The sequence below is a fragment of the Eurytemora carolleeae genome, unplaced genomic scaffold (genome assembly GCF_000591075.1).
Source record: "Eurytemora carolleeae unplaced genomic scaffold, Eaff_2.0 scaffold1065, whole genome shotgun sequence".
NCBI classification, from domain to species: domain Eukaryota; kingdom Metazoa; phylum Arthropoda; class Copepoda; order Calanoida; family Temoridae; genus Eurytemora; species Eurytemora carolleeae.
Window position 1 is genome coordinate 32510 of NW_019396985.1, and position 18846 is coordinate 51355.

Genomic DNA, 18846 nt, shown 5'->3' on the forward strand with positions numbered 1-18846 from the left:
AATTAGAGTTATGAATCCTTCAATGAATATACGCCTCTGATCGGATAAAACGTTAAATTTAAAGTTTAAAAAATAATTCTAAAATATCAAGATGTTCTTCCGGAGGAACTCTGCGAGGATGCGGTTGATACTCTGTGTGAGAATCTTCTCCCGTTTATCCTGGTACCCGGAGATAGTTTAACCCAGACTAGTCATCATTATGTACCAGCCATGATACAGACAGTTATGTACAAGGTAAAAATTCATAAAGGAAAAGTTCACAAAAAATATGTTGGCAAAATCATGATTTAATTTATTTATATTATATGTTCACTTTCTTTACTAATCATATTTTTTTCAGTCTCCCCGAAATACTCCAAACCATCGGAAACTAGTTGAATGTGTGATGGCGCAAAAGCAAGGTGTTCACATTGACCTCCTACACGTGATCGCCTACGGGCCGACCTCCTCCAAGCTTCCTGCGGTCAACCTTCTCTTCTTCTACTGGCCGTCCCTCAACCCGACCCCGGCAGAACGGAAGGATATAGTTGACAGGTATTTATCAGGGAATCAAAGATGGGATTTCAAGAGTTTAAATCCAAGTAAAACCCAGCCTAAGCGTATATTTACGCCCAAGTAGTGCCCGAACAAAAACTCAAGCTTAAGTTAGATTTGGTTTTGGTTAAAGCCGATCTTTTTTTAACAATCCTGAGTGACCTAGGCTTTGGGAGCCATTGATCGTAAATTTCGTTAAAAACTGTTTTTTTTTATTTTAAGCCTAAGAATTTGTTTTTAAGTAACAATTTTTTTGTGTTCTACTTTATAATTCAAATGTATGTAAATTTTTTTTCGGAATTTGCAGGTTTAGCAAATGTATTTACTGATTTGTAAGTTTGTCATTTGCGGATTTGTCTCGATAGAAGCTTGTAAAGATCCGCGGTGTCGTACATAGGGACACCTCCCTGCATGAATACTCCTCCCCCTAAAGTTTTAACCATTTCAACACAATGTTAGACAAGAAAAGCAATGTTATAACATTTTCCTATATTTATTTATGTATTTTTATTGGAAAAACACATTAAAAAATATCTCGAGTAAGTATTTATTATTTTAATACATTTAAGAACTGAATGCCTATCTAATATATGTCAACTAATAATTTTTAATGTTTTAACATTGCTTTTAAAGTTTAACATTGTGTTGAAATGTTTAAAACTTTAGGAACAGGTGTTTCTATGCAAGCGAGGTGTCCCCATGCGCTAAACCGGCTTTTTAAAAATCCAAGCTTTGATCAAGAAATTGAAAATTCTCCAAAATATACCATCTGTTGTATTGTACTCTTTGCAATTAATCTAATACTGGAGAATCTGTTTTACAAAACAACAAAAATGCATTTTCCCCTTTTTTTCAATTCTGGGTAAAATGGTAGAAACGTATACAATATGAATTATGCAGAATTAAAATCCCTGTTATATTTGTAATTGATATTGAAAAATTTAATTTCAGACAAAACAAAATATTAAATTGTTTATTCAACTTTAATGGAATTTATCACACCTAATATTTCCCGCTGTAGGTTAATTAATTGACTTTATCGCCATACAACAGGGCGAAAAAGTAACTTTTTCACCTTTCTATTAAAATTTCAAATTTCATACCTAATTTGTCTCATTGTAGGGTGATAAAGTTACTTAATCACCCTACTACAGGGTGATTAAGTAACTTTATCAATCTGCTTTTTAATAATTTGAGTAAAACTGAATAAAACTATATATGTCATTGAAATGGGCATCATGCGTGCGAAAAAGTTTTTGCTAGCATTTTTATTTTTTCTAGTTTGTTTTTGATCAAAATAAAAATACGTTTATTTTGATCAAAAACAAACTAGAAAAAATAAAAATCCCGGCAAAAACTTTTTCGCACTTAATAATACCCATTTCAATAACATATATAGATATTATTGTTTTGTCAGGTTCCAGACTGAACCTAACTGGATCCCTGCAATCTGTACCAATCTCAACTGTGAATCTACTGAACCTGCAGAAGCTACCAAGGAATAAACTTTTGTTTAACTTAAAACTTCAGTTTTTTTAAAAAACATTAGTTTTTTTATTGATTTTTTATTTGTTTTTCAAAAAATTCCACCTACGTGTTAATTTTTAAAAAGTTTTCAAAGCCTGAAAAACTTGTTTCGATTTCCTCACTTCTGATCTATTTTATGGCAAAGGATCCGAGTTTTAGTCACAAACTCTGATTCCTTTTATCTTTATTCTTCACATTAGCGCCTCATCCAATCAGGGTTCAGTCATGTGTTTTGTGTCTATTCTGAACTAATAGAAATAGTATGGCGGTAACATCTATCTTTCTATCTGTCTCATTATTTAATTAGAGTTATGAATCCTTCAATCGGCGCTATCAGTAAATGGAAATATTTACTTATACTGAAACTTCAATATTCCAATATTGAATTCTTTTACATCAAAGAGTCCAAGCTTGAAATATCAAAGATTCACACCACCAGGTTGCCAAAAATTGGGGTTGTGGCAGTTCCTTTGCAAAAATTATATCTGGAGTGAAAACTAAAACATTTTTTTCAAGGCCTAAAAAATTTTATAAATACTTATACAAAAGTTTACCCATGCTTAGCTCTGCTTGGATCATTCCATCCCGTTGAACCAGAGATCTGATATACCTCCACCAGCTCTATACTGTTATGAGTGCACGGAGAAGGTTTTTTAACATATCTATTTTTAATTTTAATTTTAACAAAATTCTATAAGTTAAATGATATTTGCTGCAAACTTTGACATTTCTGTTTTCTCAGCTAATTTTGAAAAAGAATAGAAATTAATTTTTTGTGTGACGTCAGTGCCCAGAGAAGGTTAGAATTAGAGATTGAACGGTGGGACTTATAAAAACTAGGAATAGGAAGACGACCGAAAAACTAAAAATCCGATAAACCTATAAAACATATCAGTAGTGCAGTATACACAGACCCGTTTCAACAATAAAGTTGGTTTTCAAGCTTGTTAAACTATGTACTCGAAAACAACACCAAAATCACATAAGATTGCGTAGATCATGTCTTTTACCTTTTCCACACTTTTATAGGTTTCCCTGTAAAAGTAAAAAGGGTAGTTTTATAATTGAACAGAAAAGTCAGAGATAATTTAGTTAGGACAAAAAATGTTGCTTTTTTGGATGTACATTGTACAGTAAGCAGAAAAGAGGAAAATGTTAAAAGGTAAAAGAATAAGCAAAGACGATATGTTTGACAAAAAAGTTGTTTCATAAGTGTACAGAAAGTCAAATAAAAGAAAAGCTAGCTTTATTAGTTTCCTGGGGAACATTACAGATTATATGCTGAAAATTAACATTTTTATTACAAAATTCTGATTTATCAAATCCTCAGGTTCTCCAGAAGAGATCTAAGAGTGATCCTGATATATTTGAGGATTTGAATATGCCCATAGATCAAATTGAAGTCAAATGTGAGAATAAAAACTGCAGATCAACAGACAAGGTAGAAAACAGATATCTAATTGAAAACAAAGATTATGTTCCTGGTAAAGGATTGAGGCGTGATTTTTAAGATTTTTACTTATGACCAAGCATACCAAACCAGCGTGAGAAAATTTTCACGAAAAAATGCAAAAATTTTGCGAGAATAAATTTTGCGAAAGGAAGCGAAAACGATACGGAATTTTCCCAAAAATTCAGTTTTTTTTTTCAACGAAAGAAATGCAAAAAAATAAGAAATTTTTGGCAACATAAAATTTTTCATTTAGCTGGAATCCCAACTTAATCCCAATTTAAAAATGGAAGTATATAAAAACGTTTAATATTCCTGTCTAGATTGGCGTCTGTTCTTGTTTTTCACCAGAATGCACATTTTATAACAGTCACAGGTAATTCCAATTTTTATTTATTTAGGTGGAAAGGAAATTGAAACTGTAGAGCAAAACATTGTTTCAATTTATAACTGAAAACATGCACCCAGCTCTAGACTTTTAATTCTTTTATCCAATTGAAACCTGACGTCATTAGACCAATTTGATTTGTCAAACTTTTAATTTCCAGGAACAGATGAAAATAAAACATATTTGCTGTATTTTGACATATTTGCTATGTAGTTTGGAAATTTTAATAGTGTAAAAGGATTTGAGTCTTTGCCACAAACTCTGATTTTCTAAACCCTCTTATCCTTGCATCTCAATGTTGTAGACCTTAGATATTTAAACAGGGGCGAATAAGGGGGGGCGGTAGGACCTTCGCACCCCCCTGAGATTTCAGAATAATTTCTCAATAGCGCTTAAGGGAAAGAAAACTTAGTGCAAAACAGGAAAACTATCTATCTTAAAAAAATGTTGTTCCTAAATCCGGATGTTTTTGTTCCGAAATAAATCTAGTACCCTCCTCACTTAAGACCTGTATCCACCCATGTATTTCAAACAATGAATTTGGTTAGATAAAATAATCTAAGTTTGAAATATATAAAGTTTACATTATCAGGTTGCAAAGATATTGGAATTAGAAAATCAGAGTTTGTGGCAAAGAATCATTTCATGTGTCAACTCGATGCATGAAAGATAATTTAACTCTCAACTGTAAAAACCTTAAATTTTTACTGTTTAAAAATAGCTTAATCTTCCCGCAATGAGAAAATTTCATTAACTATGTTTTCACTCCCTTTTCGATAATTTTTCAACGTGTTTTAATGTTTAAAACTTTGTTGTAATTATTTCTTCTAATAAGCCGAAAAATAATGAATTTGCTGGTGCAAGTGTAATTAGATATTTTGATAAAACGGGTTCACCCTTTTTTACATTTTTGTCTTCTACAGGCTGTATTTGTACTTTATTAAACTGGATAAACCAGACTTTTCAGTGATCTCATATACAGGGTTACCCGGCACAGGATGAGACTGTAAAGACGACCGGACACTATTAAAAAGTGACATTAAGATTAACTTAGGCATTCTGTCATAAAGTCTTTTTAATAATTGGGCAAAGAAAGGAACAAATTTACAGTTGCTGGGAATTCTAAGTAAGAGAAAAGGAAAGTGTTGTTTCCATACTATCGTCTCTAACGTCTCATCCTTTGTGGGTAACCCTGTATACTTGTGTTCTCTAAATACAGGCCTATCCGGTACTGCGAGCAGTGTCATAGAATCCGACATAATGAAAGACGACGTACAACCAACCACGTGCTCCAGAAACCGGTTATTTCTCCCTGGAAAATGAGCTTTGATGACAGGAACAATAATATTTTCAACATTTGAATAAGATATTGGTTGTATGCAGATTGGTGAAACTTAAGCTTAACTTTTTACAAGAGTGATTTGTATCACAATTTCAATAAAGTTTGGATCTTAAAAATATCTTTAAATTGGTCAATCCACTCTTTTTTAAGATTTAAAATAGTCTGTCATAGTATTCTAAACTTCTGCTCTTTTAATTTTGATTTTGTGGATTTTTTTTTGGGGCCATATAAAAATAATGAAAAAATGTCTGAAACAGAGTGGAAATGAGAAATTCACAGAAAAAACTTCTTTTTGAAGGAGAGACACTAATTATACTTTGTTTACTCACCCTGCATTTTGGACCAATTTACCAGATTTTTCTTTTGTTTCCATTTATTTGATTTAAAGAAGAGTCGCCATAAATAATTTTTATGAAACACATATATTTGGTGATCAGAGAGGTTATGCTCGCTTCAGTTATCAGCTTGCTTTCTTTAGCTAAACCTTTCAGCTCAGATTCACAGGTTCAGATTTAATTAATATAAGTACTAGGGGCGTACTCAGGGGGGCAGGCTAATTTCTGTTCTTTCCAGGGGGGAGGGTTGGCTTCGCACTGTTGGGCCCTTAAAAACCCACAAAAACCATTAATTTTACTGAAACAGTTAAAAAATTTATTTGAAGAAGCTAGGTGTAAAATATAATTTTTTAGAAAAATAAAAAAGATTAAAAAAGTCATTATTTGACTTAACTGCACTCTCATATTCTTTATTAGAGTTCTTCCGTGTATACATTCTGCTCAAATATATTTAATTTTAGTCTTTTAGAAAATAAGAATTTTATTTGATTTCTTACATTTTACAGGGATTGTCAACGTTATTCTGGAGAAAAAACGCCGATTTTTAAACATGGACGAATCAAAAAATGAGTTAGATTTGTCACATGTCAGTGTTATTTCTCTGACATCGGTTCTTAATGTCTAATGGGACTGTAGGCATAACCCTCCAATTATTTAGCAGCATATCCGATTCACTTCAATACCGACCCATTAACTCCTTGAGTAACAATGTTGATAATAATAGTCTGGTTTCTTGATTAAAAATTGACTATTTCTTTCATTGTCTGCTTTATAAATCCGCAATTCACTTTTACAATGAAAATAGTCAATTTGGATTCATTCATTCATCCATGATCAGTCAACGGTCATTCATTCATCCTTGATCATTCAAAGATCATTAATTCTTCCATGATCAGTCAAAGATCATTCATCCTGCCATGATCAGTCAAAGGTCATCCATTCATTCATGATTAGTCAAAGGTCATTCATTCTTCCATGATCAGTCAAAGGTCATTCATCCTTCCATGATCAGTCAAAGATTGAAAAGATGCCGTTGTGAATCGGACATGGGATATTTTAAACGGAGGGTCACGTGAAAATGAAATTATGTCTAATCGTTAATGCTATTCGTAAATCTACTTTTACTTAATTCAGGAGGAACATCATGCAAGGACGATGATACTGTTGGACGATGCTGATACGCAGGACGATTTTACTTTCGACGATTATCTCATGGCGTCCAGGTAAAAGCCAGAATATTTACGGTTTATGGCCGGACTTTATTAACCTTAGTTAATGTGTATAGTTTAACCACGCATAGTGTAGCCTGGTAAGTACGTTGTATGGTTACTGACAGAACGGTGTTTGGTTAACCCTATTCCCGCTGGGGGGGGGTCAATTTGACCCCCCCCTGTAGTTTTTTTTACATAACTCAAAAAGTATTGGTCTGAGGCTGTTGAAATTTTCTGACTTTTCTTACATACCCAAAGCCCTCCCTTTAGGCCTAAAACCGGGCTTTAATACTAACTGCCTGAGTCCTCAGGCACACTGCCTGAATGACTGCTTTTGCCTGTAGCAAACTAAATCTTTGTTTTGACCCACTTTCACTTGTCAGATTTTGATAAAATTTAGCTTTTTGGAAAGCCTATGACATAAGGAAACGAATTGCAAAAGTTTTGCGAGAAAAAAATTGCAAATTTTTTGCAAACAACCTGTCAAAGGAAATTTGCACATTTTTAGTTTTTCTTGATTAAAAATCAGGTTATTTAAAATTTTGCAAAAATTTTTGCATATTTGAAATGGCATGGTCAAGGGCTTTTCAAAAATGTATAATTTGTCATTTTTTGGACAAATTTTTTTTGCAAACATTTTTACTATAAAACTGGATTTTGCGATAAAAAATTCAATTTTCGCAAATTTGCAAATTTTTTTGCAGATTCTAAAAGTAGAGCACAAGAGCTTTCTAATGATGTATCATTTGTCATATTTGGACATAAAACATGGGATTTAGAGGGGGGGGTCAAATTGACCCCCCCCCAACGTATCCTGGTTTTCAAGTACCCCAGCGGAGATAGGGTTAATGGCAACTGGTTGGACTGCTCTAGGTACGGTGTTTAGCTTCTGGCCGGACTATGTATACTCTAGATACAGTGTATAGGTACTGTCCAGACTAAGTATACTCCAGGTACGGTGTATGGTTACTGGCCGGACTATGTATGCTCTAGGTACGGTGTATAGCTACTGGCCGGACTATGTTTACTCTAGGTACGGTGTATAGCTACTGGACGGAATATGTATACTCTAGATACGGTGTATAGCTACTGTTCGGACTATGTATGCTCTAGGTACGGTGTATAGCTACTGGCTGGACTATGTATACTCAAGGTACGGTGTTAAGGAACTGGCCGGACTATGTATACTCTAGATACCGGGTATAGGTACTTGCCGGATCGAGTATGTATACTCCAGGTACAGTGTATGGTTATTTGCCGGACTATAACTGCTCAAGGTAAGGTGCATAGCTACTGGCCGGACTATGTATGCTCTAGGTACGGTGTATAGCTACTAGCCGGACTATGTTTACTCTAGGTAAGGTGTATAGCTACTGGCCGGACTATGTATACTCTAGGTAAGGTGTATAGGTACTGGCCGGACCATGTATACTCTAAGTAAGGTGTATAGCTACTGGCTGGACTATGTATACTCTAGGTACGGTGTATAGCTACTGGCCGGAGTATGTATACTCCAGGTAAATTGTATAGGTACTTGCCGGATCGAGTATGTATACTCCAGGTACAGTGTATGGTTATTTGCCGGACTATAATTTGCTCCAGGTATGGTGTATAGCTACTGGCCGGACTATGTTTACTCTAAGTACGGTGTATAGCTACTGGCTGGACTATGTTTACTCTAGGTACGGTGTATAGCTACTGGCTGGACTATGTAAACTCTAGGTACGGTGTATGGTTACTGGCCGGACTATGTATACTCTAGGTACGGTGTATGGTTACTGGCCGGACTATGTATACTCTAGGTACGGTGTATGGTTACTGGCCGGACTATGTATGCCGGATGAGCCTGACTCTGGGCTTGAAATGGCTGGTCTTCTATCAATGCTATTTGAATGGTATAAGGTGAATACAAGTTAATATTCTAAGATAAGAGAGATCAGATGAAAAAACTAGTTTTTGTTTTGTTTTAACGCATTTAAAGCTATAAGACAATATCAGAAAATAAATCATGATTTGACTTCGAGCATTTTTTGTGGAAAAAAATATATTTCTGACAATTTGAAGGTGACTGCCACACTGCCGGGGGATAAATCTGGAGCAGTTGTTGAAAAAATTAAATCTGATTTTCTTCCTCCTTGGCTTAGGTGAAGTATATATTATTATTATTATAAACTAATAATAATAATAATAATGATGATGATGATGATGATGATGATGATGATGATGATGATAATAATATAATAATAATAATAATAATATAATACTAATAATAATAATAATAATAATGATGATGATGATGATGATGACATTGCTAGGGAGCTGGCTACTAACCACCACCAAGTGTTTGTTCAATGTCTCATACCCGAACCTGAAGATATTGCTAAGGTAGCTAAACCATACAGTTTTCATTTGGTTCTTGTTTATTTAGTATGTATGGAGAACTCCCAGGGATTAGGAATAAAGGGAAGGGCAATGACACTGGTCCGGCATGAGAAAGCCAGTCGCACTGCTTTGCAGACGAGTTCCTTATTACACACGCACACTCTTTTGGTACAGACACACACCATGACTACAGTCAAGGAAATTGCAGAACAATGTCGTCAATTATGATTAAGCTTGAATAATGAGTAGTTTATTTTAAATTTTAATCAAATTATATTTTTGCATGAAAATTTGGCTTATAGTGTTGACTTAAATTTATAAATAATATATAACATGTATATTAAACTTATTTTTAAGTAAACAAACAATTAACAATAAACAAATGTACTTTCTTAGACTGTACAAATACTGAGATTCTTATGTACTGTATATATCTACAGTACACGCCTTCGGTGACTTCGGTTCGATATTCCTTACACATTTGGGCCCTGGAACACCATTTTATAGAAAATATAAAATTAATATTAAAAGAAAACCAAATTATGAAATAGGCTGGTTTCATAATTGACCAATGATCATTTCACATAGACTCTATGCCATTCACTTTACAAACGATGATTTTTTGTTATAACTATAAATCAAATGATGTTTTTATTCACCTAATTTATTTTATAAATTTTAACAACTTTAAGAAATTCGAAATTGAAATGGATAGTATGGGGAACATACTGTATTAATGTATATAATTTGTGAACATTTACATGATTTGTACACTTTGAACTCCCTTTCAGGCTGAAAGGGGCTGAAAAAAATCATACTGAGAGATTCTCTAAATTCCCCTCTATTATATATTCTATTATATTCTCTATATATTCTCTTTGTTTACGGTGGTTCTAAATAAGACTCATTTCAAAAGGGGAATTGCCGATTTACAACGGTACCTTTGGAACCCTAATTTGATCAATAATATGGAAGATATTCTCGTTTTTTTAGCTCTGAAAGGGGGTTAATTCTGATAATTCCTTTTATTGTTTCTGTTGTTTTGTAAAGAAACCATGGATATTTCAGTCATTCTTTATCGTCTTTATTATTATTCTAATCAATGTGAATCTATATGTGAATCTAATATCAATGTGAACACGGAGAGAAATTAAGAATTAAAGCTTTTACTTAACCAACATATAGAAATAATCTTTTTGAGAAATTATAATCTAGGTTGGAGGACATTGGGAGATAATTGCTCCGGAAACTTATCATATCAAGGTACAGTAGCCTAGAAGGAAATCTACAGGGGCGCAACATGGGTATGTTTTAGGGGGGGGGGGATTCAATCGGTGTACAAGGTAGATTTGTATCTTTATAATGAAGCACGTACAGGTGATTTTTTCAAATGAAGCCATACACTTTTAATATTTTATAATAATGCCATTTTCACCACTTGATGCACTACTCCGTGGGGGAACTTAGGGGAACCCCCCCCCCCCAAAAAAAAAGCTGCACCTCTGTAGATCTATAAATTCTTATTTTTTTGTTTCTAAATATCTATATCCATCTATCTCCGGCTCTATCTAACTATCTTCAATCTTTTTGTAAATATATAAAATATCCATCTATCTTCATTTCTTTACATCTATTCATCTATTTTTTTTAAAATTACATATCTCTATTTCTCCTGGGTTACCCACAAAAGATGAGATTTCAGAGATGACTGTACTAAGTTTATACTGTCTCTATTTCCTTATATTTCATGATTCCTGCAACTATAAACTTTCTTTGCATAATCATTAATTAAACCATCAAAAGATTTTACTACAAGACAGAGGACTTCATTTAACTTTGGGATCGATATGCTTGAACAGTTTCAAGTCGTCTTTACAGTCTCATCCTTTAAGGGGAACTTGGATCTACTGATATATCTATTTATATATCTATCCTTCTATCTATCTATCTATCTATCTATCTATCTATCTATCTATCTATCCTTCTATCTATCTATCTATCTATCTATCTATCCTTCTATCTTTCTATCTATCTATCTATCTATTTATCTATCTATCTTTCTATCTAGGAAGGGCTGGCCAGGTTGTTCTGTCTGGTTTCCTTCGACATTATCACCTTAAACCTGTGGGAAGAGATTGCACCTAGATGGATGGATGCCATTCAAAAACATTTCCTCAAGGAATCAATTCTAAAGAAAATATATTTTATTCTAAAGTAAAAGAAGGTTAAAACTTTTGTGGAATATAGCCCTGATCTTGAACTACAGTGGTCGGCGTTGATATCACTACAGTTAGGACGAATTTTCTATTTAAGTTTTGATTTCTAACAAGGTTTTTTTTATTACAAGTTTAAAGGTGAACTAAAAAACAGTAAATTAACAACTTCTCTTTGTTTTTCTGTTTTAGCCATGCTGTTTTAAAGCTTGAATTGAAATGGAAATCGACTTTATTGTATTAATATAAACGACGACGGCTGTATCCAACTTTTGAATGTTTAATCTGGGAAAAATTACCCATTTTTAATGGTCAAGTGTAGATTACTGTCGCATTTGATCTGTCAGTCTTTTTATAAAAAAAAATAATCTTAAAGCAGTTAACTTAATCAATATAATTCAATAGAATTAGGTTTGTGCTTTCTAAAGAAATTAGCAATTCAAAAGTTTCAACCTTAATTTTGTAATTTAAAATTTACAAAAAACCAATGGATTCTTGAAAATATCTTGGTTTCACCATCAATCTAATTACAAAAAATATAATTACTAAGTCAAAATAGAAAAATAGTTTCAAAATTCAGAAAAAAAACTTAACTAGGACAACATTTCTAATGAGAAGGCGTACTGCGTAAATCATTTTGAAGTAGAACCAGGACATGGACAAATATCTTATTTTGATGTAGAACCAGAACATGAACCAATTTCTTATTTTGAAGTAGAACCAGGACATGAACAAATATCTTATTTTGATGTAGAACCAGGACATGAACAAATATCTTATTTTGAAGTAGAACCAAGACATGAACACATATCTTATTTTGAAGTAGAACCAGGACATGAACAAATATCTTATTGATTAAAGTCTTTTTTTAAATATATTTTTAAAAATTCTAAAATTGATTTAAATAAAATACAGGAATCCCTCCCTGAAATCGGAAGCATATTCTGCAGGTACTGTAAAACTGAAAAATATGAAGATTTAATAAAAGAAAAATTGAAATTGTGTTATGGACTAACTTACTAAATAGGTTAGTAGTCCAATTCAATCATGTATATTTGAAAGAGGGGTGCTCAGCCCCCGCGCGTTGGCAGCTGAACTCCAAATATATCTTTCAAGATAATTATTTTTCATCTAAATTTTTTTTATTTTTAGAATATTTGACCCAGACATGTCCCCCCTTGGATTCCAATTGGAACAGATGTATCAGTTTGCGTGCAGAAGAATGGATGGGAATGACCCTGATCAGCAACAGGTCCAGGACGCCATCTTGAGAAAATGTCGTCTTTGATATAATGATCTTTTCAAAGTTGTATTTATCTTACGTGGCATTCAAATATAAGATTTATGATAATAATTAATTGACATGGCCGCCATTCTTAATCTAATCTAAATTTAATAATTTCAAGTTAAAATTTTTAAATATCTTTAACGTTATTACAAAAATTACCATATTTTTGGAGAATAAGTCTAAATTTTATGAATAAATAATTTGTGTTATGTTCAAGTCATTACCTAATCAAATTCAATTGATTGAGAACAAAAACGTATTTTAAAAAACATACTTTTAAAGTTTTTTTTCAGACTGTTCTGGGTTGGATGCAAATTTTATGCCACCTTGGAGTAACAATACCTTTAAATATTCTCTTCTCCATGTACAGTTCAGGTATAGAGGATACAATCCCTTTAAATATTCTCTTCTCCATGTACAGTTCAGGTATAAAGGATACAATCCCTTTAAATATTCTCTTCTCCGTGTACAATGTACAGTTCAGGTATAGATGATACAATCCCTTTAAATATTCTCTTCTCCATGTACAGTTCAGGTATAGAGGATACAATCCCTTTAAATATTCTCTTCTCCATGTACAGTTCAGGTATAGAGGATACAATCCCTTTAAATATTCTCTTCTCCGTGTACAATGTACAGTTCAGGTATAGAGGATACAATCCCTTTAAATATTCTCTTCTCCGTGTACAATGTACAGTTCTGGTATAGAGGATACAATCCCTTTAAATATTCTCTTCTTCATGTACAGTTCAGATATAGAGGATACAATCCCTTTAAAGGGACTGTAGACGTATTTTAAAGTAACCCTCGGAATTGGACCAAGGAGAAAAGGAGAAAAATTCGTTTTTATAATTTTCGCAATTTTTTGCTTTGCAGAAACCTTACTCCAATACACTCCATTTCTTGTATTTTACTTGCTAGTATAGAACTGCCCTACACTAACTTCTACAGTTGACATATATTGGTTTTCTGGAGTATAAAACAATAATAGAAGAAATAAACCTTTCAAATACAACTATAATTGAAAGAAATCATCTTATCGTTACTCTTACTCCTACTCCTACTCCTACTCCTACTCCTACTTCTACTCCTACTACTCCTCCTACTCCTACTCCCATTTCTACTCCTACTCCTACTCCTAATTCTCATAATTTTCCTACTTTAAGGTATCCGAGCTTGGAGAAAGGAGAATGTTGTTCATGACGGTCTGATTTTGAAACTTCTTCAAATTTATTCTAAAATGATAGATGTACTAATTACACAATTCAAACAGCAGGTATTGAATGTTAGTTACTGCTGGGGTAACCTTTAGTCCGTTTCGCATAAAATTTTTTTTGAAGGAAAATAATGAATTTAGGGTAAAAATAGTAAAAAATGGATAACTTGCCTGATAAATTGTAATGCTCAAAATTTACCCCCCCCCCCCTTCACATTCTTGAATATATATTTTCTGCCAGATTACTTTTATTATAATTTTTAAATATGTCAAGTCTACTCCGAATTTTGTTGAGAAGCCCTTTAAAGCTATAGAAAGGGCCTCTAGATTTAAAGCTAAAGAAATGGCCTCTAAATTTAAAGCTAAAGAAATGGACTCTAGATTTAAAGCTAAAGAAATGGCCTCTAGATTTAAAGCTAAAGAAATGGCCTCTAGATTTAAATCTAAATAAATGGCCTCTAGCTTTAAAGCCAAAGAAATGGCCTCTAGCTCTAAAGCTAAAAAAAAATTACCTCTAGCTTTAAAGTCAAGGAAATGGCCTTTAGCTTTAAAGCCAAAGAAATAGACTCTAGTTTTAAAGCCAAAGAAATGGCCTCTAACATTAAAGCTAAAGAAAGGGCCTCTAGATTTAAAGCTAAAGAAAGGGCCTCTAGCTTTAAAACTAAAGAAATGGCCTCTAGCTTTAAAGCTAAAGAAATGGCCTCTAGATTTAAAGCTTAAGAAATGGCCTCTAGATTTAAATCTAAAGAAATGGCCTCTAGCTTTACAGCCAAAGAAATGGCCTCTAGCTCTAAAGCTAAAAAAAATTACCTCTAGCTTTAAAGTCAAGGAAATGGCCTCTAGCTTTAAAGCCAAAGAAATAGACTCTAGTTTTAAAGCCAAATAAATGGCCTCTAACACTAAAGCTAAAGAAAGGGCCTCTAGATTTAAAGCTAAAGAAAGCGCCTCTAGCTTTAAAGCTAAAGAAATTGCCTCTAGCTTTAAAGCTAAAGAAATGGCCTCTAGCTTTAAAGCCAAAGAAATGGCCTCTAGCTTTAAAACTAAAGAAATGGCCTCTAGCTTTAAAGCTAAAGAAATGGCCTCTAGCTTTAAAGCCAAATAAATTGCCTCTAACTTTAAAGCTAAAGAAATTGCCTCTAGCATTAAAGCTAAAGAAATGGCCTCTAGCTTTAAAGCCAAAGAAATAGCCTCTAGTTTTAAAGCTAAAGAAATGGCCTCTACATTTAAAGCTAAAGAAAGGGCCTCTAGTTTTAAAGAAAAGATTGAAATAACTTAAACTTTTAATTTTCAATTTACATATATTATAATTTCAAATTGCCAAAAAATCAAGTTAATGCGGTTACAAAAAGATATATCAATATTTTTGAAATAATAATGATTCATAGCCTAAAAAATAGCTTATTTTCTGCAGAAAGTTGACTCCATTTTGAATCTTTTCCTTCATATTTTTATGAAACTGTATCAATTTTAAATTGTAATTTAAACTTTTAGAAAATAAGACTATATTAACTCATCTGTATTAAAGCGAATATTATTCATGTTTGACAATAAAACAAGAAAACTTTTTGCATTTTGTATTTCTGAATTAGTTTTGCATATTTTGATGGACTTTGCAAATTTAAGAGTAAACCCAAAAATTTATTAAAAATACTATGTTTTTATTTATTATTTTATTTGTTTGCTCAATTTTTTTCTGTTTAGACGCCGAAGTCTACTTAGAATTTTGCATTTTTTTCTTTCTTCTGTTTCTGGGTTCTAAATTCTGTTTTCTGTATTTTTTGGTCTGGATTCTTTTTCCTGTATCCTGCATTCTGCATTCTGGATTCTTTATTTTGTATCCCGTATTCCGTGTTCTGTATCCTGTATCATGTAATCCTGTATTCTACATTCTGAATTCTATATCCTGTATTCTGTATTCTATCTTCTGAATTCTATATCCTGTACTCTATGCTCTGTATTCTATATCTTGTATTCTGTATTCTATATCCTGTACACTGTATTCTATATTCTGTATTGTATATCCTGTATTCTATATTCTGAATTCTGTATTCTATATCCTGTATTCTATCTTCTGAACTCTATATCCTGTATTCTATATTCTGAATTCTGTATTCTATATCCTGTATTCTGTATTCTATATTCTGAATTCTGTATTCTATATCCTGTACTCTATCTTCTGAATTCCATATCCTGTATTCTATATTCTGAATTCTGTATTCTATATTCTGTATTCTGTATTCTATATTCTGAATTCTATATCCTGTATTCTATATCCTGTATTCTAAAATCTCGAAATATTTATTAGTCTAGGCTATGTATAGATACATGAAGGATTAAATATTAAATCTCTAGTAAGCCCCTGTACACAATATACCCCTGTAAGCCCCTGTACACAATATACCCCTGTAAGCCCCTGTACACAATATACATATTTAGAATTTATAAACATAGTTTTCAAAACAAGTTATAATTGGATAAAATGAATCTTTGAAATGTCCTGGGTATAAAATGTCCTGGTTATGAAATGTCCTGGATGAAATGTCCTGGGTATGGAATGTCCTGGGTAAGGAATGTCCTAGTATGGAATGTCCTGGGTATAGAATGTCCTTGTATGGAATGCCCTGGGTATTAATTATGTCCTTGTATGGAATTCCCTGGGTATGGAATGTCCTTGTATGGAATGCCCTGGGTATTAAATGTCCTTGTATGGAATGCCCTGGGTATTAAATGTCCTGGGTAAAGAATGTCCTGGACACGGAATGTCCTGCGTGTAAAATGTCCTGGTTAAGGAATGTCCTAGGAATGAAATGTCCTGGTTATGAAATGTTCAGCATCTATGCAATGTCCTGTCTATGAAATGTCCTAAATATGAAAAATCCGATGTATGAAATGTCCTATCTAAGAATTGTCTATGAAGTATTTTATCTATAAAATGTCCTATTTATCATCAATCTAGGATGTGGAGGAGAATGTTGGAATGACTGGACCACAGGCTCAGAACTCATTAAACCTTGCTCTCGATATGATAACTTCAACCTGGCTCGAACAAACCTATAGGTAGGAGGAATATATTGGAACAAACCTATAATATATTGGAACAAACCTATAGGTAAGAGGAATATATTGGAGTATTTTCCACATTTTTGATTATATAAAAATGATGATATCTTCCACATTTTATATCATAGAAGAACAAAGATATCTTCCACATTTTATATAATAGAAGAACAACGATATCTTCCACATTTTATATTATAGAAAAACAACGATATCTTCCACATTTTCTATTATTGAAACAACGATATCTTCCACATTTTATATTATAGAAGAACAACTATATCTTCCACATTTTATATTTTTGAAGAACAACGATATCTTCCACATTTTATATTTTAGAAGAACCAATGATATCTTCCACATTTTATATTATATAAGAACAACGATATCTCCCACATTATATATTATAGAAACACAACGATATCTTCCACATATTATATTAAAGAAGAACAACTATATCTTCCACATTTTATATTTTAGAAGAACAACGATATCTTCCACATTTTATGTTTTAGAAGAACCATGATATCTTCCACATTTTATATTATAGAAGAACAACGATATCTTTCACATTTTATATTATAGAAGAACAACGATATCTCCCACATTTTATACTTTAGAAGAACCATGATATCTTCCATATTTTATATTATAGAAGAACAACGATATCTTCCACATTTTATATTACAGAAGAACCATGATATCTTCTACATTTTATATGATAGAAGAACAACGATATCTTCCACATTTTATATTATAGAAGAACAACGATATCTTCCACATTTTATGTTATAGAAGAACCACGATATCTTCCACATTTTATATTATAGAAGAACAAAGATATCTTCCACATTTTATATTTTAGAAGAACAACGATATTTTCCACATTTTATATTATAGAAGAATGATATCTTCCACATTTTATATTATAGAAGAACAACGATATCTTCCACATTTTATGTTATAGAAGAACCACGATATCTTCCACATTTTATAATATAGAAGAACAACGATATCTTCCACATTTTATGTTATAGAAGAACAACGATATCGTCCACATTTTATATTTTAGAAGAACCATGATATCTTCCACATTTTATATTATAGAAGAACAACGATATCTTCCACATTTTCTATTTTAGAAGAACAACGATATCTTCCACATTTTACATCTAGAAGAACCATGATATCTTTCACATTTTATATTATAGAAGAACAACGATATCTTCCACATTTTATATTTTAGAAGAACAACGATATCTTCCATATTTTATATTATAGAAGAACAACGATATCTTCCACATTTTATATTTTAGAAGAACAACGATATCTTCCACATTTTATATTATAGAAGAACAACGATATCTTCCACATTTTTGATCAGATAAAGTTCTAAAGTCTACCATTGTAAAAAGGGCATATCACTTGGAATTACAGCGACATTTGTTTTTAGGAGAAAACCAACTAATGAAACCCAGCAGGATATTGAAGAGAACTTGTTCATCTTTACACAACTATTCAGGTCAACATGGGACTTAGAAATTTGCGGAAGACGACATTTAAACTCAAGTTATGATTCTAATAAACATGTGCATTGTAAACAGACCCATTTCTGATAAAAAGTGATTTGAAAAAGTTAATGGTAAAACCATTTGCTTAGGAGAAACATGTTTATAATGTTATGTTCCTCTTTCACAATTTTCTGGTCCTCACTGTAAAACATATATTTTTAACATATGGAATTAATTTAATTGGGTCTGTTGAAACATGTGCTAATGCTTTGTCCTCTAGGGACTATTTAAAATCAAAACTTGAGTCTAACTGTCGCTTTCATATATTCCGCAGTTTTATATTGGGAACTCAGTGTTGCACTTTTGCTTTTAAAGTCTATTCACCCAATTAG

At 32.4% G+C, this 18846-nt stretch overlaps 1 protein-coding gene across 1 annotated transcript in view; it reads left to right on the forward strand.

Annotated features, from left to right (window-relative positions):
* Positions 1 to 92: 92 nt before the first annotated feature.
* The window catches only part of LOC111710796 (protein unc-79 homolog), a 31730-nt gene continuing 12976 nt past the window's right edge, over positions 93 to 18846 (forward strand). The window contains exons 1-20 of the mRNA XM_023484939.1: positions 93 to 234; positions 341 to 534; positions 1952 to 2033; positions 2626 to 2709; positions 3392 to 3502; positions 3835 to 3887; positions 5119 to 5235; positions 5679 to 5745; positions 6711 to 6799; positions 8590 to 8689; positions 8852 to 8931; positions 9103 to 9172; positions 10385 to 10432; positions 11238 to 11348; positions 12298 to 12332; positions 12535 to 12634; positions 12964 to 13045; positions 13837 to 13946; positions 16843 to 16943; positions 18397 to 18465. Of these exons, the coding sequence (XP_023340707.1) occupies positions 211 to 234; positions 341 to 534; positions 1952 to 2033; positions 2626 to 2709; positions 3392 to 3502; positions 3835 to 3887; positions 5119 to 5235; positions 5679 to 5745; positions 6711 to 6799; positions 8590 to 8689; positions 8852 to 8931; positions 9103 to 9172; positions 10385 to 10432; positions 11238 to 11348; positions 12298 to 12332; positions 12535 to 12634; positions 12964 to 13045; positions 13837 to 13946; positions 16843 to 16943; positions 18397 to 18465 (1727 nt within the window). The 5' untranslated portion in view covers positions 93 to 210. The remainder of the gene's footprint in view (positions 235 to 340; positions 535 to 1951; positions 2034 to 2625; positions 2710 to 3391; positions 3503 to 3834; positions 3888 to 5118; positions 5236 to 5678; positions 5746 to 6710; positions 6800 to 8589; positions 8690 to 8851; positions 8932 to 9102; positions 9173 to 10384; positions 10433 to 11237; positions 11349 to 12297; positions 12333 to 12534; positions 12635 to 12963; positions 13046 to 13836; positions 13947 to 16842; positions 16944 to 18396; positions 18466 to 18846) is intronic.